Below are 21,512 nucleotides of genomic sequence, written 5' to 3'. Positions count from 1 at the left end.
GTTATGGTGCTTTTGCGTTACTACAGAATTTATTCGCCGTTTTAAATTGGATTTCAAGCATAAGCTGTATCAACTAGTTCAAGCTCCCATCAGCTACCTCATTTGAAGGGGTGCAGTCGAATCTTTTTAAGTTGTCAAAAAATTTAACCCCCACTTGCAATGAAAAAATTCCATATAATTTGCCAAGCACCTTGCATAGAAAATATATTTGTTTGTTAACCTTGATTACAAGATGCTGCTACTAGTTTTCATAATGAAAACTGAGCGGACTCTGGTAAAGTTTGGGGTTTTTAACTCTGCTATTGAGCTATTACTGTGGAACAAGTTCATCAGAACTAATGATTTTGATTACCGTACTTTTTCCTATTCTCACATCTGACTTGCTGAATCCAGTGAACACTCTGTATTCTGTTCTATAGATCCCTGGTTGCTGCGCTGTAAGAGTCCGGTAGGAAATCCTCAGCTTATTCAGTTTAGTAGAGAAGTAATCGATCTCCTAAAGAACCAGACTCACTGTCACATATGTCAGCATAAATTCATCCCAACCTACCATCATCATTTTGGGAAGCAGTGCAGAGTTTCAGACTATGGCTATTCCAAACTAGTGGAGTTGCTGGAAGCAGTGCCTCATGTTTTGCAGGTGAGATTTGTGTCACAGAAATTAGTTTTAATCGTAAACCACTGTCCGAGGCTCTTTCTACCAGTCGGCAGAGTTTTGAAAATGCTTACTAGATTGTTTTAATGAATGCAGTGATTTTTAAAAAAACGCTAAATGTGTATTACTAGTTGCTGTAATCCACATTTTCAGTGAGTTTGAGTTTAAGACGTGGAGGCAAAAGTTGCACTTTTTGTAGTCTGAGCTTTTAAATCTCACTTGGAAGGTTCAAAATAAATATGAAATGATATATTTTGAACAATTTTAGAAGGTTCTTATGATTGAAAGAGGAGCTAATTGGTCCTGAAACTACTATTGGAATGATAGGGAATTGAATTTCCATCTATAAAGTTTTGTGTTCCTATCTATTATGTCTTGTGGATGCCTGCCCTTCCTGTTCACATTTGCCCTTACTTCCTGTGTTACAATCTTAGAATTGTAAGGCCTTTGTCCATCACTACCTGCCCTGTAATGTTGGTTGGCCTCTTCTATGTCACTGCTACCGTCTTTTTTGATGGTGCACTTATCTCATTCTCGGCCTCTGACAACTTCTTCAATGCAGCTGGCTGTAATGGCATTGCTTGGCCTTGATTTCTGATATCCGTGAAGGTGCATGTGCTTTTTTAATGATCTTTATTGGTGTCTCAAGTAGGCATACATTAGCACGGCAATGAAGTTACTGTGAAAAGCCCCTAGTCGCCACACTCCGGCGCCTGTTCGGGTACACAGAGGGAGAATTCAGAATGTCCAGTTCACCTAACAGCACGTCTTTCGGGACTTGTGGGAGGAAACCGGAGCACCCGGAGGAAACCCACGCAGACACAGGGAGAACGTGCAGACTCTGCACAGGCAGTGACTCGAGCCGGGAATGGAACCCAGAACCCGGGCGCTGTGAAACAACAGTGCTAACCACTGTGCTGCCGCCCTTTGTAGTCTCCCAAGTCCACAAACAATCTAACTAAACCGAAAAGGGATTGCAATGTGATATCATGGAGAAAAAATTATAATTGAGCTAAATGTTGTTCGTTAATTGAATAAACAAAATGTATTGAAAAGCTGCGGATATTCCTGGAAATGTTCTGACCGTAACTTGTTAATGTAAGTCACGCATGTTTTTGGGTGTGCCCTTCGAGATACTAACCATTGCAGTCTGAATCACTTTCGCTGTATGATTTATTATAGATCCTTGGCTTGGGCGCTAAACGTCTACTTACCTTGACTCATCGAGCACAAGTAAAGCGCTTTACCCAAGATCTACTTAAACTTCTCAAATCCCAAGCCAGTAAACAGGTTTTCATAAAAGAATTTGGACAAGCATATCATTGGTAAGTGTGATCTTAAAATTCTGCAATTCAGTTTAGTTATTTAAATTTCAGTTATTTTCATGTGATTCATTTTAATGAGGAATGGAATGTTTCCATCTTGGCACCTTAACATAAACATCTAACTGTCTGTCTCAGCCTAACCAGATCATCTTCAGCACGGTGGTGAATTATATCCTTTTGTTACATTTTCTTGTTCTGGTATGTGTCACATCTGGACAGTTTAGTATTCTGAATCCTTCCTTATTTTCATCTGAATGGAAATCACTTTTCCCCCAAAAAAAGTTTGTCACTAAATGACTGCTAACAGGTTTCGGCCCTTTCTTTCCTAATTAATCATACCTAATTAATTATCTTTCATGTTGTTGACTCTTGCTCTTGTGCCTTTGTGTATGAAGGATGGAGAGTTGATCAGTGAACCTAGACCTGTTAGATAGGTTGTTCCTCGGGGTGGGCATCATGGTCTCCATTTACAAAGGATGTGCAAGAGAAGGCCTTCTGGCCCCGCGTGATACTGAAGCATCAGCCTGTAGCAATTCAGTCGAGCATCCATGTGTGTTGTGTGACACTTCAAATGACTTGTGTAGCAGTTGGTAACCCTGAACAGAATCAAATAACGGTGAGATAAAGATTGTACTGTGGGGAAGACTATATTGGATTAAATTTTCTACGTCTTGATTTCTGCTAGGTGTTTTTCGAAGGACTGGAATGTCACAGACTATGGTGTGTGTGAACTGGCTGATCTTCTTTCAGAAATGTCAGATGCTACAATTTGCGTATCGCAACAAGATGATGACACTGTGATTTCTATCCCAAAGCGAGGTGCTGATTTTTTTTTTTTTTTACTGGTCTATGTTGTCATAAGAATTATGTTTGGCATATTTAATTTAAATAAAAATGAGTTCCTGTTAAACCAGGTACTCCACCAATATTGTATGTAAGTCTCTGTCCACTTTAATTCCGCCTCCTGAGATTTACTTTGCTGACACAGGCTGGGGAGGACTTCATGCTGTTCACGTGATGGGTGGATAGATTGGTGCTGAGTTTCATGAAGTAGGGAACAGTATTTTGGACTAACGGTAGATTGTGTCACGTGATTGTTCACAACGCTGTATTTCTGTGAAAAGTCTGCTTGTAGACCATAGTCCACAGGGAGAGAGGGAGGTGGTGGAAAAAGGGTGGTAAAGTGTGTCAGTTGCCCACTCAATTACCTCCGTGGTATTTTGTGCCTTCCTCATCATCTAAAAGAATTGTGGACCTCTGGGTGCAGGGAAGGTATAGAAAAGTAGAATTTTCAGCTGTAATGGCATGAAGAAAGAGTTAACCCAACCTATCCTTCACAGCTGATGAAGTTCTAGTCTTGTCTTGTATGCACACATTTCCTATTATGATTTTCATGTTGGGATTTATTATCATTCCTGGTTGCTCTAATGCCATGAGTCAACCATATAGTGTGGCATAGCTGATGCCGACTGCCCTGGGTAGAGGTGGAATTTTCCATTTTCTGAAGGAAATTGGCGAACTAACCATCTAGCAATCTTCATTTTATCGTGCCCACAAATGAACCAGTTGAATGAATTCAGTTTCGCATCTTGTTAAGGATTTGAATTTGCAACCTCGATTCCCAGTCCAGTGCCATAACTTCAGAGTTACCTTACAGCTACATAAACAGCTTCATAAACGTTATATAACGTTTAGAATGGAAATCTGAATGTATAGAGATGCCTGTAACAATGCAAATGAGAGCCTCAGACCACTAGATGGTGCCGAGAAGTGTTTGAAATTCCTTTATTTCAAAATTGTGTTTGTACTATAGTCTATGCACGCACATGTATTGAAAAAAGAAATTTAAAAACTTGCATTCATCAATTGACCGTGGGTTAAATCAAAGGTAGCTCATTACGTTTTTAGAACTGATCCAGGTTGTGCATCTTCTATTTGTAGTTCCACTTCAATATGCTGCTGGTTTAATGTTGCTATTGAATAACATTTTGTGCTTTTGAAAACTGCAAACTGGTTCAATCTTTGAAAAGTTATTGAATTTTATTCTAGAACGTACACCAGAAGAAATAGAGAGGACAAAGCAGTTTGCAAAAGAGGTTGTGGATTTACTGCGCCATCAGTCGCATTGCCGTATGCCCTTTAATAGATTTATACCCGCATACCACCACCACTTTGGACGTCAGTGCAAGCTCACTTACTACGGATTTAACAAACTCATGGAACTATTTGAAGCTATACCTGATGTGTTGCAGGTGAGTGCAAGGGCATGTGAACTTGACAGCTAACTGCAGTAAGTCCGGAATATGCTGATATTCAAACAGAACTTAAACAAGTTCTAGAAATGCAAACCATGCTCTCACATTGCAGTTGAATTAAAATGATGCCCATTCTTTTAAGTAACCCTGGCTTGTCATTTATGCATACTCCGTATCAGGAGCCTGAAGTTGTAATAATGATCCTATGAATTAGGAGCAGGATTGGGTCATTCACCTCCTAGAGCCTGCTCCACCATTCAATAAGAGCATGGGTTATTGTGATCTCAGTTCCACATTCCCACCTACCCCCGATAACCTTTGACTCTCGATCACCAAGAATCTATCCACGTCCGCCTTAACAAATAATCAATGACCCTGCCTGGGGAAGAGTTCAAAAGATTCACCATGCTCTTGAGAGAGATGAAATGTCTCCAAATTAAATGGGGCACCCCTTATTTTTAAAATCTGTCCCTAGTTCTAGTCTCTCCCACAAGGTGAAGCACCCATCTGGTTGAGTCCCCTCAGGATCTCATATGCTTCAATATGGTCACAACTCATTCTTGCGTTATAATTTTTTAAAAAATCTTTCTCTGTATGTAGGCCAGCATTTCTATTGTCTATCCCTAATTTCCCTCAAAGGTGGTGGTGAGCTGCCTTCTTCAACAGCTGAAGTCCATATGGTGTTGGTACATTCACAGTGCTGTTTGGGAAGGAGTTTAGGATTTTGACACCGTGACAGTGAAGGAACAGCTATTTTGTTCCATGTCAGGATGGTGTGTGGCTTGGAGAGGAACTTGCGGGTGGTGGTGTTCCCATGCATCGGCTGCCCTTGTCCTTTTATGTGTTAGAGGTCACTGGTTTGGAAGATGTTGTTGAAGGAGCCTTGGTGAGTTGTTGCATTGCATCTTGTATATGCTGCACCCTGCTGCCAGTGTACGTCGGTGGCCGAGAGTGAATGTTTGTGGAAGGGATGCCAATCACGTGAGCTAATTTGTCCTGGATGGTGTCGATCCTTTGGAATTGCATTTATCCAGGCAAATGGAAACTATTCCATTAGATTCCTGACATGTGCCTTGTAGCTGGTGGACAGACTTTGGAGAGTTAGGATGTGAGTTACTGTCTGCAGAATTCCCACAGCATTTATGTGGCTGGATCAGTTTCTGGTTGCCCCAGGATGTTGATGGGGGGAGGATTAGTGATGGTCAGGCTATGGAATGTCATGGGAGCTGGTTGGATTCTCTCTTGCCAGACATTTGGGTGGTGTGAATATTGCTTCTCACTTATAAGCCCAAGCCTGTTAACCAGGTCATGCTGCATATAGGCATGGACTGCTTCAGTATCTGAAGACACCCAAATGGTGCTGAACATTGTGGAATCATCAGCGAATATCCTCACTTCTGTCCTTGTGGAGGGAAGAAGCTGAAGATGGTTAGACCTGTTGCTAACTTTGCCTTAGTTTAATTGCTCTGTTTTTTCACCTTTGCTCTTGAGTCGCCAGGTATTAAGATACCGCCACGTGGTTCAAGTCCGAGTAATGATCAATAATTCAATACACCGCTTAGTAAGATTTAAATCAAAGCACATTTATTATACACCGTAATCACTACTCATGTACAAATTCTACGTCTAAGTCACTTCTACAGCTAACAGGCCAATACTTAACTTCGAACTGGCCCACTACTGAACTTGGAACTGGCCCACTACTGAACTTGGAACTGGCCCACCAGGTCAGGGAAACGAATGGCCTTTCGTTCGGATTCTGAGCCTGCAGGATTTGAAGTTGGTACAGATTGATAGCTAGGAGCGCCTATCTCGTAGCGAGCGTTGAAGTAAGACTTGCAGTTCTGCCCAGCTGCTGAAGAGTTAAGAGAGCTGGAAACGGTTGAAGAGGGAGCGCCTTGAACTTGGGGCTCAATTCTTATAGTCTCCAGGGGCTTTCCCACCTTTCGGGGTGGACCCTGTACCTGGTTCCAAGTGATTGGACTTTGTCGCAATCACTTGGTTCGATTTTCTCCAATGCTGGAGCAGTTCCCTGATCGATGGGCTGTCCTGAGGTGGTCGTTCACCTTCCTTTGTGTAGGCTTCTGCTGGCGCCAAAGAGTCTGGTTTTGCTTTATGTATCTAAATGTTTCTCATTGTTCCCGGGGATTGCTCATTAGTATGCAGATGGCTGGTGTTTTGTTATGCTGATGGTTGCCGATATCGATCTTGTCTGGCCTTTCCAGAGGTAAATGCACAGTCAACCTGCAGCTGCTCGTTTGTGTCCTGTTGGCTGACTTTCCCATCAGCCTTTGCCATTCGCCATTTTAAATCGGGAGTTAGCCATTTTAACTGGCTACAGACCTAAGACAATAAAATGAGTACAGATATTTTTGACCAACCAGTAAAGTTTATAAGCTAAAAAATTGGCCTTGTTTAAATTCATTTTCTCAAGAGCTGTGTCTGTAACTCTGAAATGGTCCACTTTGATTCAGTCCCATCTCGGTTGATGTTTTCTTGAATTGGACATGCACATTCAATATACTGTGTCAAGAGGCTGCATTTGCTATACTATTTTCATGTGTTTTTTAAATGATATACAAATATTGATGTTAATGCTAAGATATGTGAATTTTACTGCGTAATGGTGCTTTGGTTGGCTAATTTAATGCTTTTCACACCCACATGCAGCTGTTTTTAGATGAGAATTCAGCCCTGTATGTTCCTCTGTAACCATAATGGTGTGATAATGTAGGAATTTCTGATATGTTGTATTATATGCATCTGGTGCAGTAATGGTTTTAAAAGCCTGGGTTAGGCTATGTATATCTGCTGCAGTAATGATTTTTAAAATCCTGGTTTAAGAGAAAGACACTGGCTGCAGAAAGTGCAATTATGGTTTTGTGAAAGTGAGATCATTGTTATTTCAGGCCATGCTTATGTTTACAAAAACAAGCCTGTGGACTTTAATGATTTCCAGGGTGTAGATAATTAGATACATTGTGTTTAAAAAAAACTTCAGCAAGTAGATCATAAGATTTGAGTGGATTGGGGATGATGTAATGAATGGGAGGAACCAGGTCTCTAGCAGACAATTCAGTTAGTATTGCTGGGAGCTGAACAACAGTTTCTGCAGAAGGCTGTCCGAGATGAAGCATTAATCTGACAGGATCTCTCTCTTTCTCCACTCTCTTCAAGCAGTCTTTTAAAGGAATTCTTTACCCAGAGGTTCGCAAATAATCCTGTGTTTACTAACTTATTGAAAAGTTGGTTTTGCTTGATTGGTGATTAAGAAAGTAGCAGTTCGGAATTACAAGACTTTCATTTTAGTGTTAAGCATTGTTTAATTGGTAATTGGAAGCTATATTTCTGTGCTGTTAAAGATAGTCTAATACTGTGTTAATAATGATGTTTGTTTAATATACCATATTCCTATTTGGGTGTGGAATCATTGCTGGAATCATTTCATTTTCATTTTTGGAGTGAAGTACCCTTTCCTCACAGTTTTACAAATTATAAAAAAAGGAATTGAAGACCCTGTCCAGTCTGGTCTGGCATCGTAATATCGATGATGTTCTAGTCTAACGATAGCGAGCAGTTGAGTACCGGAGATTATACTTTCAGAAAGCGCACTGCATTTGTGAACTCTAAAAAATGTTAATGATGCGAAACATGTTGTCCACAGGTTCTGGAGTGTGGAGAAGAAAAAATCCTTGTTTTAACAGAAAATGAGCAAATTAAAGCATTGACGGCCCAACTTGTTAAATTGCTCAGATCACAAAAGGACAATTGTATGACACTTTCAGATTTCCTCCTGGAGTATAACAATACTTATGGATATACTCTGCGCCTTCAAGACTATGACGTTAACACTGTGGCAGAGCTTATGCAGAAACTCTGCCATGTTGCAAAGGTATGTTATATGGTTACTTTCGTGACTTCCCTGTTGAGATTTTTATTTGAGCATCTCCTAATTAAGTATAACTTTTCTTCCCCCAACCAAAAGATTGCCAGCACACCAGCAGGAAAACAGCTCCAGCTGATAAACAGGAAGTCCCTCCGCACTCTAACTGCTCAACTTCTAGTGCTGTTGATGTCTCTGGATGGTGTCTCACTCCTCAAAGTCGATGATCTTAAGAAACATTTTGATGCTTCATACGGAAATCCTCTTGTCCCATCTGAATATGGTTTCATGTCTTTGTCAGAATTATTGAAGAGTTTGCCGTACCTGGTTGAGGTACGAGTTCTGAAATTCTCTAACTAAGCATTGTTATGGGATTATTTCTGGCAGCATATAAAAGCATCTTTTATTTCATATCATAATAGTGTAAATAGAAATTGCTGCATATTCACCTCCGGACTCTGTCCTAATGGTGTTCACTTCCTATGTGTCTGTGTGGAGTTCGCACATTCTCCCCGTGTCTGCGTGGGTTTCCTCATGGTGCTCCGAGCAGGTTAGGTGGATTGGCTATGCTAAATTGCCCTTCGTGTCCAAAAAGGATAGGTTAGGTTACGAGGATGGGCTGAAGGTTTGGGCTTAAGTGGGATGCTCTTGCCAAGGGCTGGTGCAGACTCGATGGGCCGAATGGCCTCCTTCTGCACTGTAGATTTTATATTCCTTTCTGCTCCATGTCTAAATTGAAGAGCAGGTGTGTCCTTTCCTGAGGTTTCTGATGAGAATAATCTTGACCCATCTGAAAATGTTTGACTTGAGTTAGTTTTCTTCGGTATCCTAAGGATATACGACTGGGGGGAGTGCCGTAGGCCTATTTGGGTGAGGGCAGAGGACACCTATCTAGATCGCATTGGACATATGAATAGTAAAATTTCTGTTTTCCTTTGCATGGTTATGTATTAAAGATTCATCACCTCAACAATACTGTTTCAGTTTGCACAAGTGAGAGAACAATAGAACCTGCAACTTCCTCCAGCATTGCACTATAAGGATGTGCCAGACTGGTGCTGATGTTAATTATGGCCCCTTCATCTGCACAAAGCTGGCTTCTTTAGGTTGCCAAAGTTTTAGTGATGTGACCAAGTCTGGGAAATCCTGATCGAAGTGCTTGTTTACACAGTGCCTTGTTTTGAAGAGGATATTCCAAATCACATTGCTATTCCTCTTCTCCCAGTTTGAATAATTGCATTGGCTTTGTATGGAATGTGCTATCGTTTTGTATCATGTAGTGAAATAAACATCTTCCTTTCTACAATATGGGCTGGAATTAAATCTTCACTGAATTTAAAAAGTAACGTTCATAACCCTAACATTGGAGTCTACCTCAAGGATGTAACATTTAAAGAGGGCTGTAAAAAAGGTTCATTTCATGGTTGTTGACATTATCTATGTGTAGTTTGCCGTTTTCTTAGTAGTGTTGCAGGAATGTGAACAGGATTTGGATGGGGAGTAATGCTGGTTATTGAACGTTACATTTTTTGGTTTATTCATGACAGATAGTCACTGAGGACACAGGAGAAGAATATGTGAAACTTACCAAGGTGTACCAGTTTGCTAAAAATGTGCGAGCCTTGCTACACACCTACCACTACCAGCAGATTTTCCTGACAGAATTTCCCTCTACTTACCACAAGTACACAGGTGAAGTACTACAGCCTAAAGTATATGGGTATGCAAGTATAGAGGATCTCCTTATTGCTATACCACAGGTAAGTGTGCCTATTGATTGCAAGTTATCTGTTGCTCTTAAAACTGTGAAATAGTCTTTTTGTTTAACCCTTTCCAGAGACCTGCTGCATGTTAGTCTCCTGAGGACTGCTGGTTATTTTTGGCATACTGTGATTGTGAGACAAGTTGCAGTGATAAATGTCCCATTATTTTAAAATGAACCCTAAAATACAAAAAGTTTAAATTCAATCCCTTCCCCTAACTTCATTGAAGCCTACTTGTGACAATAGGCTATTATTATTCTTTCTCTTCCCTCTTTCTCCCCCCGCCCCCCTTTTTGAATGCTCAGCATTATCCTTCTTACTGTTCTGTCTCTAGTGAGACTAGGTCTTGGGGATTGGAATTCATTTTTAAACGTGTGTATTGGCTATTTTAGCCAGTCAGTAGAAGGTTCCATCAAAAGAACAAAAAGAACAAAGAACAAAGAAATGTACAGCACAGGAACAGGCCCTTCGGCCCTCCAAGCCCGTGCCGACCATACTGCCCGACTAAACTACAATCTTCTACACTTCCTGGGTCCGTATCCTTCTATTCCCATCCTATTCATATATTTGTCAAGATGCCCCTTAAATGTCCCTATCGTCCCTGCCTCCACTACCTCCTCCGGTAGTGAGTTCCAGGCACCCACTACCCTCTGCGTAAAAAACTTGCCTCGTACATCTACTCTAAACTTTGCCCCTCTCACCTTAAACCTATGCCCCCTAGTAATTGACCCCTCTACCCTGGGGAAAAGCCTCTGACTATCCACTCTGTCTATGCCCCTCATAATTTTGTATACCTCTATCAGGTCGCCCCTCAACCTCCTTCGTTCCAGTGAGAACAAACCGAGTTTATTCAATCGCTCCTCATAGCTTATGCCCTCCATACCAGGCAACATTCTGGTAAATCTCTTCTGCACCCTCTCTAAAGCCTCCACATCCTTCTGGTAGTGTGGCGACCAGAATTGAACACTATACTCCAAGTGTGACACTATACTCCAAGTGTGACACTATACTCCAAGTGTGACACTATACTCCAAGTGTGACACTATACTCCAAGTGTGACACTATACTCCAAGTGTGACACTATACTCCAAGTGTGACACTATACTCCAAGTGTGACACTATACTCCAAGTGTGACACTATACTCCAAGTGTGACACTATACTCCAAGTGTGACACTATACTCCAAGTGTGACACTATACTCCAAGTGTGACACTATACTCCAAGTGTGACACTATACTCCAAGTGTGACACTATACTCCAAGTGTGACACTATACTCCAAGTGTGACACTATACTCCAAGTGTGACACTATACTCCAAGTATAGTGGAGTATAGTGGAAAGTGCTGTGCTAACTGAACTAAATAACAAATCTATCTGTGCTGCTGTGCGGATTAATGGTGATTATTATATTCATCAGCTGTCTGCCAATCATCAAGATCCATTTACATCTGCAACATTGTAATAGCCTGTTCAGGAGATTTTTTTTGTACATTGGTAAAACATGAGATGTGCAGGGGTCTAAATGCAGCCACAGATGTGCAGTTAAATGTGAAAATCCAAGAGTAAAATCAGTGCTACGCTGTCCCACACAGGTTGTGCTGTTGCAGTCTTCACTGATGGACTCTGTCTTATGGAAAATTGTCCCCTATTCTTGCTATAAAAGGCTGGGGAATGTTCAGTAACTTAAGCTTTTAATGGCATTGTAAGCGATGGTTGCTGCAGAACAACCTCTCTAGCCTTGAAACAGTAATGTGACTGGTCTCAGATTTTTATTTCAATCTCGTTTTCTTAGTTTGCTCTTGTGTATTTTCCAATCCTTCCTGTATAATGTTTTGAATGTAGTTTATATTTAGTTTTTCGCAAGACACCACTCAGATAGAGGGTGCTGAATTTATAGTGCTGCCAGATGAGAAGCGCACTAAACCTATAGGCCAGTGTACATGAGGTGAATGGCAAGAGCCACTCCTTCATCATTCAGCCCCAAAATGTGGGCCATTGTGGAATGGCTGATACTATAACTCATTCTGAAGCCATGCTGGTTGTCCTGTTTGTGGGTTGCAATGCACTCCCCTGGGCATGGATTCAAAAGTAGCTTATTTAACAGAATGAAAGCCCCCTGCCTTGCTGCTCACTGTGAAGTAACCTTTGTGCAGTTTTTAAGCTGAATTTTGTCCCTGGCGACCTGCTCCATTTTGAGCCAGAGATCTAATAACTTTGAGCAGATAGCTCTTGCAAATTCTGCCACTTAGTGCTGTAGATCTTGGCCAAGAGTGACACTATACGAAAGAACATCAACACAACGCTGACCATACTACATGAAATGTCAGCCAGAATTTCAAGGAACACCTTTTTTAGATAATATTTTAGTATAATATCTGTGGAGTTTTGTCTTAACAATATTTTCCAATTTTTAACAGGTCATCTGGATAAAAGGACATGGACACAAAAGAATAGTAGTTTTAAAAAATGATATGAAAGGTAGAGTTTATTTTAAATTTAACAAGGTTTTCTGCTTTTTAAGTCCTGTTTTTTCCATTTTTGTTTTACGGTAATTGTTGAAAGGAAAGTCTGGAGAAACATTTTAAAGCTGCTCTACTTGAAAATTACTAACTCTGGAGACCAGGAAAGCAAAATAATGTGTTTAATAAATGCTATTGCTGTGTATTTAAATAGTCCTTCTGACTGTGAATTAATTTTTCGGGTTATTTTTTTTTACCGTGGTTCCATGGTCTTATTTTTTTTCTTCTTTCCTTTGCTCCTGGCAGTTCGTAATAGCTCCACTTGTTGTTCCCCTGCGTTTTTGGTTGAAGAATATGAACAGCCACCAGAAGACCCAAAGCGACCAGTAACCTTGGCCGTAAACCACTCCAATGACAACGAGACACAGGAGTTTGAAACTGGCAGCTCCTGTAAGTGTAATAGATTTCATAGTCAACGTGTTGCAACAATTGGATGCCCTTCTAGCTCAGGAACCCCATATACTGTCACCGCCAACTCTTTCTCCATTGTGACCCCTTATTGCCACTGGCTCAGCAACTTAAAACCGCATTCTGAGAGCAAATTCGCCAGATAGCCTGGATCAGAGCAGTCTGGACAGAGTAGAGAAACTGTTCGCGCTCAGGATCTGGAACAAGGGGGCACTGATTTAATGTGATTGATAAAAGTGACAATAGAAAAAGCTTTTTCACGCAATGAGTAGTAAAGTGTGGGATGCACCACGCGTTTGTGGTGGAGGCAGGTTAAATCAAATGGAATTAGGCTGTTTTGTGAAAAGGAAGAATGTGGGGACTGTTACAGGGAGAAAGCGGAAGAATGACACTAGGTGAATTGGTCACTTGACGAGCTGGTGCAGACACGATAGGTCATATGGCCTCTTGTGCTATAACAATTCTATGAATTCTGGAGTGGTTCCAAGATTGATGCCTGTTAGGGCAACTTGGAGCAGGTAATAAATGCCAGTCTTTCCAATATCATCCACATCCCGAAAGTAAATAATCTTTTAAAACTGGAAGTAAGTCTCGCAAACATGCAAAAGAAAAGTTTAGTCCTGTGAGTTCTCCTAGCACTGGTATAGGTGCAATCCCACAACAGCTATTATTTGAGAACTAGGTGATGCTTACAAAGAACACTAGTTCTACTACACAAAGTGCTGGCCAAATTGCTCCATGATGACCAGAGTTGCTATTGGAAAGCTGTGAAGCAACTTGGATATTGAAAATATGCAACCCTCTCTCCAAGTACCAGAATGTGTAGTGCTTTAGTAACTGAAATTGAAACGGCGTGGTATATTCTTTGGGATCAAAGACAAATCTCAAGAAATGAAATGAAAATCGCTTATTGTCACAAGTAGGCTTCAATGAAGTTACTATGAAAAGTCTCTAGTCGCCACATTCCGGCGCCTGTTCGGGGAGGCTGGTACGGGAATTGAACCGTGCTGCTGGCCTGCCTTGGTCGTCTTTCAAAGCCAGCGATTTAGCCCAGTGTGCTAAACCAGCCCCAGATAAAGAAGCCACTAGATGCACCCGAATCCTGCAAAGTCCCCAAATCATCACATGTTCAGCGAAGCAGTGACTGAAAAATATCTGTTAAAACCATAAGTGTTTGTTGTACTCAGTTTTATGATATACAGTGGTATTTTATTGCTATTGTAAACTCATAACATGTAATACAGATATGGAGTTTTCAAATGTACCCTTTGTTCCAAAATTCAGGTGTTGTATGAGATTTTTATGGGAAGGTATTGCAGGATAGGGTGTTGACTGTTAAATATGTTCAGTAATGTGCACAACCTGTAATTTGTATCACTTTTTCTTAGGTTCAAACCAGCCTGAACAAGAACTTCTCTGCCTTAGTAACCGATCTCCCGTTGACTTGCTGTGTGGACCCGTCCCATCATGCTTGCCGTCCCCTCAGCTCAGACCAGACCCGGTTATTCTTGAAAACGCCGATCTTATTCAGTTTGAGGAACAGTCACCTAATGTTGCAGGTTGAGAGCAAACCTTTGTCTTTCCTTTTTTTAAAACACTGAGTACCCAATTATTTTTTTCCCCCATTAAGAAGCAATTTAGCGTGGCCAATCCACCTAACCTGCTTATCTTTGTGTTGTGGAATGAGACCCACGCAAGAACTGGGAGAATGCAAACTCCACACGGACAGTGACGGGGCCGGCATCGAACCCCGGGTCCTTGTCTTTCCTTTTTAAGTTTCTCCAGACAATGGATTAAATCTCTGCAAAGCAAAGTATTAAGTATGCATTAAAATCCTTCACAAATGGATAAGTAGTAAAAGTATTTAATGTTCGATAATATTGCATTGCTTATAAAACTACACTGCCTGATGCAAGTCTCTGTTTTTAAAAAGAGACTTGCATTTCTCCAACACTTTCATGACCATGGCATTCCAAAATGCTTTACAGCCAGTGAAATATTTTTGAAGTGTAGATGGCAACCGATTTGTTCACAACAAGGAACCGGAAAATAGCAATGAGATTTGACCAGGTAATCTGCTGTTAAATGAGGGATAAATATTGGCCAGGACGCCTCTCTTTAGAATAGTACCACGGGATCTTTTCTGCTAACCTTGGGAAGGCAAGGCCTTGGTTTAACAACTCATCCAAAAGACAGCACGTCAAATAAAGCATCACTCCCTCAGTACTGCATCAGAATCAGTCTAGATTTTGTGCTCAAAAGCTCTGGGATGCGACTTCAGTTTGGACAGAAAAGACTGCATCACCTTACTTATTGCTGTTATCTACCTCTGTCTTTCCTTCTCCATCTGACCCTCTCACATTATCTCCAACACTTTGTATAACTTCCATGCTTGTAGAATAATCCCTTCAAAAATATTTGAGCTTGTTTTTGCTTGTCTTGACGCTCCGTATGATTCTAATTTCATAGAATTTATATAGAATTTACAGTGCAGAAGGAGGGCATTCGGCCCATCGAGTCTGCACCAGCTCTTGGAAAGGGCACCCTACCCAAGGTCAACACCTCCACCCTATCACCATAACCCAGTAACCCCACCCAACAGTTTAAGGGCAATTTTGGACACGGAGCAATTTATCATGGCCAATCCACCTAACCTGCACATCTTTGGACTGTGGGAGGAAACCAGAGCACCCGGAGGAAACCCACGCACACACTGGGAGGATGTGCAGACTCCGAACAGACAGTGACCCAAGCCGGAATCGAACCTGGGACCCTGGAGCTGTGAAGCAATTGTGCTAGCCACAATGCTACCGTGCTGCCCTAATTTGCTAGTTAGTTACTCTGATTTCCCAGATCTAGCCCATTGGCTCTGCTCAGGAAAGGGACTCATGGGCTGAGTAGCACACAATACCAGCAAGCAGTTTTGCAATGGATTGGGTGGAAGATTTTGGGTTTGATGAAGCAGAATAATCAAGCGAGGACCCGAGTGTGAGAGCAAATGAAATTGCTATTAAATATTAATCGTGGAGAATATGAGCACAGAATGAAAATAAAGGCTGCTGTGTGGCATTGACTGGTTCATTTTAAAGCACATGATGTTATTTCCCATCAGCAGTGTTGGATAGACTACAGTCGTGCTGTCTTGACACAGGCATTTTGCCATATTTGATTTGGGCTAATTACAGGGAATTATAACTTTAGCTGTTACCCAAGCTCTCAATTGAGTTATTTGTCTGAAAGTGACCCATGGGACGAAATTGGTTTTACATTTTTACACACTTAAATTTTGTGTAGTTTGCAGCACTTAAAATAACAATAACAATCAGCTGGTGAGGAGGTAGGGGGAGGCGGTGGTGTGGTGGTCATGTCATTGGACGAATAATCCAGAGGCCCAGGCTAATGCTCTGGAGACACTGATTCAGATCTCACCACAACAGCTGGTGGAATTTAAATTGGTTAGTTTCAGTCACGATAACCATAAAACTATCATCTACCGACTACCCTAAAGTTCTTTAGGGAAGGAAATTTGCCATCCTTACTCTTGCCTGCCCTCTAAAGTGGCCGAACAAGGCACTCTGTTCAAGGGCAATTAGGGATGGGCAATAAATGCTGGTCCTACCAGTGATGCCCACGTCCCATGAAAAATAAATTATGCTGTTGGTTAGTTATAAAAGCAGCTGGTCATTTGCTGGGAGATGTTTTTAAATGTAAGACTCGAACTATCTAGCTAATTGGCATCTGAAGTTTTAATGCCAAGGAGTAGAATGCAACGTTTGACATCGAATGGTCAAGTTTTCAAAATGTGTTGTAATGCTGTACAACTTTCTAAACAGACATGTTGATCTTGACAGAGGAGGAGAAAACTGTCCTTCCTGCAGCTATGACCGAAGAGGCTTTTACCAGCAGCAGTGTTACCAACCAGATTAAGGAAAATATTGTGACTGTGTGTCAACCTGAGGATGTACACGAAACCAGACCACTGCACGTGGATGTGACTGACAGTCCTATCAAGAAGCCCAGAAGTAAAGTGAAGTTGGCAGCAAATTTCTCACTGGTATCCCCCATCAATCTTTAAAGTAACTTAAGAGAAAGCTTTGTATACTTATGATTTTTACTAAAAGCACTCAAACAGATTCCAAAGTGCTAAATCCAAAGAATTAAACATCTTTTTATCCCCACCTTCTACTTCTGTATTTAAAATATTTAAGAAAAGCCACAAAACGTTTAGGAAGAAAACTGAGTCTGTATCTGGAGCTAATTTGCTGTAGTCGCTGGTCTTTCCTGGCTGCAATTAAGATTCCAAGATTTTTGTGTAGGTTGTTATAATTTAAAAGTTTGTAATTTTGATCAAGGTTTTTGTTTTTTAAGAAAGTCAGAGCCGTGTCTTCTTGCACCAAAAGCCTATTCATGTTATCTCTCCTCCCAATTTCTAAGGTTTCTCAGTAAAATGCATGGTGTCTCAAAATCTGATAGTTGAGGTTTTCTGATCCTACAGACCAGCAGTAAAGTAAGTCTTGTATAATCTAACTGTACAAGTGTAGTTGAAATGTTTAGAATGTCACTTGAATGGCTTGTAATTAGAATCCAATCTTTGGTTTTGTTCACCTCTCTATAGAAAGAACAGATTGCATTCCATGGTAGTGTTGTTTATAATGTCCTGTAGTTGAAGAGTGGAACTAAAGAACCTCCTAATAATGCAAATTCTGTTGGGATGTGATGGCTTCCCAGAAGGTTTATCTTGAGTTTTTACTGCAAGTTTGTTTAATCAGTTATCTGTAATCTCGTCTTCATGAATTACATCTAGAAATTGAATTGACCATTTGCCTCAGCAATCTGCTACACATATGGTGCACCTCCAGTCTAATGTGAGTGGCACTAGTGTAGAATTGGGAGTTCATTGTGAAATATGCATGTATTGCATAAATCACAGGTCATGGGTCAGATGAGGAAAACGGTTTAAAAGCTTATCATTTCCACTTGCCAGTTGATGGAGCTGAATTTCCCCTTGAAAGAGTGGAAATGTCAAGGTTTTGTTGTTGAACCTTGTTTTTTTTAAAAGCCATGTTTCATTGGGGAGCTGTGTACGTAAAGCCAACAGTTGCAGAAGGTTGGCGTTTTAACGTGAACTGCTTTTATTCCATTGTGTTTTGAGTGGTTACTATTGGGAAGTTTTAAGTATCAGAGTTGGTGACTCGTGCCAGTGTGACGACCTTGGACAAGGTTAGAAGGATTTAATAGTGTGTGGCAGGAGGTCCACTAGGGCCTTCTGGGCAGAACCTGGCTTTTACAATGGGTTGTATTTGCCAGAATGCATACTTTCTAGATTACAATAACCTATTTTTGGAAAACAGAATTCTCCACTGGTGCCGGAGATTGAGTTTGTTAGTAAAATGTGCAATTGCTGAAACTATCTTTCTCTGCAGACTTGCATTTGTGACCATGCAGGTTTATAATGTGCATAAATATTGAAATATTAGCTTCAGAAATACTAGAAAGTAGCAAAACTGGGATAAATTGAACAACTGTGGAAAAATCTGTTCCAAGTTAAAACTGGAACTGCAATGTTGAAGATTTTGACGAGGTGTTTAATGTCTGTACATTAGTACACATATAGGTTTTTTAAAAAATCTTATTAAATGGTGGCAGTTTAGATGCTAAAGAAGTTAATGTGCAGTAACTATTGCCAAACACCTTTTTAATAGTTCCTGCTTGGAACATCAGCAAAGAGGAACAGAAATATTCTGATTTATTACAAGCCAATCAAGTCACTCATAGTAGGTTTCTGGTTTTGTGATGTCTAAAACCCACAGTATGTTATAACTTGTTCTGAAATGGTGGCTTATATATGCAGATCTGCATAAATTTGTGTTGGTAATCTCTAGGCTGATATAAGTAACAGACCTCGTACAACTGATGTAAACTGGTAGAGATGCGTTTGTTTGAGGTCTTTGAACATTATTATGTTGACTTGTGTGTTGAATATATCTGAAAATATGACGAGGGCTCCTGCTTTGTTTCCTGTCCATGGATTTTCAACAAGAAAAATGGCTTAACAAATGCTGGCTGCTTTGTTTGGGACCAAATTTATTTTGCCATGAATAAAATTTTACAGCAAGCATATTTCCTGTTGTCATTTTTGTTCTAAATTTGCACATTACTCAGGGGCGGATAGATGAGACACAGTTAGCTGAAATCTCTGGAGAATGGTTTGTAGGAAGGCCACTTGGAAGTTCTCATTTTCTCCGTTTACAATACATTCTGTACATTCAAATGTGGCCAGGGAGCAATTTTGCAAGACCTCCATCGCGGACACCCTCTGTGTGGGTGGCTGGCAAAACATGTACACTGCCAGGACATGTACACTGCCAGGACGTATGTGCAAACTAGGAATGAGAAAAGACACGTCTGGTTCCCCAGAACCCCGCCTCCTCTGTTTCCTGTTCTAGTGAACCGCTACCACCGGGTCACACTCTCCCGGCACCGGGGATAGGATACGTGACCAGCAGGAACCGGTTGGAGCAAAGTGAGTCAGGTCCTTTAGGGAAATCGTTGTCATTTCCATCTGGAATTTTGCAGACAGGCCGGTATGGATTCCGGGTGGAACAGGTGCCCCGAGGACTATCCAGAGCCAGTGAGACCAGTGGTGCCCCTCCCTCAGGAACAGCTGCCAGTCAGGCTGCTGAGCTTTGTGACTCAAATGCGGGAGGTCGACCAATCCAACCAGGAGTCAGATGTATATAACTACCGGTGGCTCCGGGATCTGCAGCCTCCGAGACCCTAGGGCCCCACCTGTGTACGATTTACCCAGATGAGTGGGGCGGGTTAACCCCCCCTCCACTTTTTCCTATGATTGCTGGGGCATGAATACCCTGGCCCAGGTGTGGGCTGGGCGCTGGAGACCCTTTGGGGATAGGAGGTGTAAAATAGGAGCATAAATCAAAACATTGCTGTAGCCACTGTTCCTGAAGGTCCCTTGCCTGACACTTTACAATGCTATAGGTTTTCCAGTGCAGTGAGAGATTCATTCACAAATAAAACCTTTTCTAACCTGGAAACTATTTAGATATTTTCAAATGAGGTTGTTTTCATTTTGGCCTGGTACTTGTTGCGTACTCTTGCATATACTGGGCCACATGTATGGAGCTGTAACTTTGTGGGTGAATGAGTAAATGTATCCGGTGATACGGACTGGAGTCTGTGCTCAATTTATTTGTCGCGACCATAGTGGGAGTGTGGTTGCCAGTTAGCTTCGGGCTCCCTGCACTACCTGATTTGTTATGTTCTCGATGTAACATAAGCGGCTTCCTTGTGGTGCACTTGACAAAGGAAGGTTCAGACGTGGAGATAACTTCAACACGTTTATTAAACTATTTACACTTCTATTACAGGGCGATCCTGCTGAGAACCGTTGAAGCTTGTCGAATTGGAAACAGAATTGCTGCTCGCATAAATACCTGGTGATGGTGTGAAACTAGAACCTTGCATCTGATAGGAATATGCCGTCTGGCCAGGCTGGGGTGCAGCAAATCCTGGGCTGTAACTAAGGCATCCAGTCTGTAGTGCAGAGTGCGCTTGCGGTAGTCCTCCTTCGGTCTTGATTCCATTAGTGGGCAATCCGTAGTGCTGGCCTGTTTGAGAATATTTCGCATAGACTGCTGGCTGCTGCATGCCTGAATACTGGGTTTGTCCAGCATGAGCTGTCATTGGCTTCACTGCTGGTGTGGAAAAAAATGTGTGGATATAGCTGTGGTGAATATTGGTGTATTCCTCTCGGACTGTAGCCGCTGCTTGTTAATACTGACTCAGTGTAATTAAGTGATCCATCTCCTGTCGTTGTGGCATCTGCTGTCACCCTGAGCGTGTCATCACTGAGGTTGCGGCACTCCCTGTCTGGAGTAAAGTCCGGCTTACGTGAATCACAGTCGGCGTTTGGTTGCTCCCCATCTGTACTCTGGTCAAGTTTTAACTGAGTCAGTGTTGGTTTGTTGATGCTTCCCGTCCGGAGTCTTAGCAGGTTCATTGGAGTCAGCTGAGATGTCTTGAAGCTGCACGTCTGGAGTCGGAACATGCAGGAATGCATTGACTTGTGGAGAGGTTCGAGCGAATGAGGGTGGAAGTATCGCGGTGTCACCAGTGGTCTCAGTGATCGTCGAGTGCCTCTGTACACACTAGCTGAGGTCTGTCACTTTGCACATCTTGCACGGGAAGTGGGATGCTGTTGACACTCGTCTCACATACCGTGGGTAGAGCCTCAGTAGCTGCTTATTGTTCACTTGGGTTGGGTAAATTGTCAGAGTCTTCATCTGTTGGCGCAAACAATGTGGGTGGACTGTCATTGTCTTGCTGTTGTCCTTCATTTGGGCTTGGACTGTCATCGTCACTGTTCTTCACTGTAGCATGATGGACCGTCATGGTCGTCCTGCTGTGCACTGGAGCGTGGTAGACTGTCATAGTCTTTTTGCTGTTTACTTGAGCATGGCAGACTTGCATCGTCTTCCACTAGTTGGTCAGAGGAGGTTGCTAGACCCTCATGGTCTTGTTCCTGCAAGGACTGCGTGTCGGAGTCTTGCGTTTCTGCAGTTGTGGAGGCTGTCCACGAGCTCGTTGTGGAGGCTTATGACACTGGAGTCACTTGTTCATGCAAGGACTGCGGCGTGGAGTCTTGCGTGTCTTCTTTCGTAGAGTCGTGAACCCTGAGCGGTG

The 21,512-nt window shown here is 41.8% G+C and overlaps 1 protein-coding gene across 3 annotated transcripts in view; it reads left to right on the top strand.

The window, feature by feature from the left end:
- LOC140394505 (meiosis regulator and mRNA stability factor 1-like) overlaps positions 1–18,929 on the top strand; it is a 56,297-nt gene extending 37,368 nt beyond the window's left edge. For 2 of the 3 annotated variants that reach the window (XM_072481833.1, XM_072481834.1), the window contains 11 exons: positions 420–640; positions 1,838–1,980; positions 2,666–2,799; positions 4,030–4,232; positions 7,900–8,127; positions 8,221–8,451; positions 9,666–9,878; positions 12,300–12,360; positions 12,648–12,791; positions 14,198–14,368; positions 16,643–18,929. In XM_072481833.1, the coding sequence (XP_072337934.1) occupies positions 420–640; positions 1,838–1,980; positions 2,666–2,799; positions 4,030–4,232; positions 7,900–8,127; positions 8,221–8,451; positions 9,666–9,878; positions 12,300–12,360; positions 12,648–12,791; positions 14,198–14,368; positions 16,643–16,884 (1,991 nt within the window). In that variant the 3' untranslated portion in view covers positions 16,885–18,929. The remainder of the gene's footprint in view (positions 1–419; positions 641–1,837; positions 1,981–2,665; positions 2,800–4,029; positions 4,233–7,899; positions 8,128–8,220; positions 8,452–9,665; positions 9,879–12,299; positions 12,361–12,647; positions 12,792–14,197; positions 14,369–16,642) is intronic. The other variant, XM_072481835.1, reaches the window with a different exon arrangement.
- Positions 18,930–21,512: the final 2,583 nt, after the last annotated feature.

The sequence above is a fragment of the Scyliorhinus torazame genome, chromosome 17, assembly GCF_047496885.1.
Source record: "Scyliorhinus torazame isolate Kashiwa2021f chromosome 17, sScyTor2.1, whole genome shotgun sequence".
NCBI lineage: Eukaryota > Metazoa > Chordata > Chondrichthyes > Carcharhiniformes > Scyliorhinidae > Scyliorhinus > Scyliorhinus torazame.
This window is presented reverse-complemented; position numbering and strand designations above follow the sequence as displayed.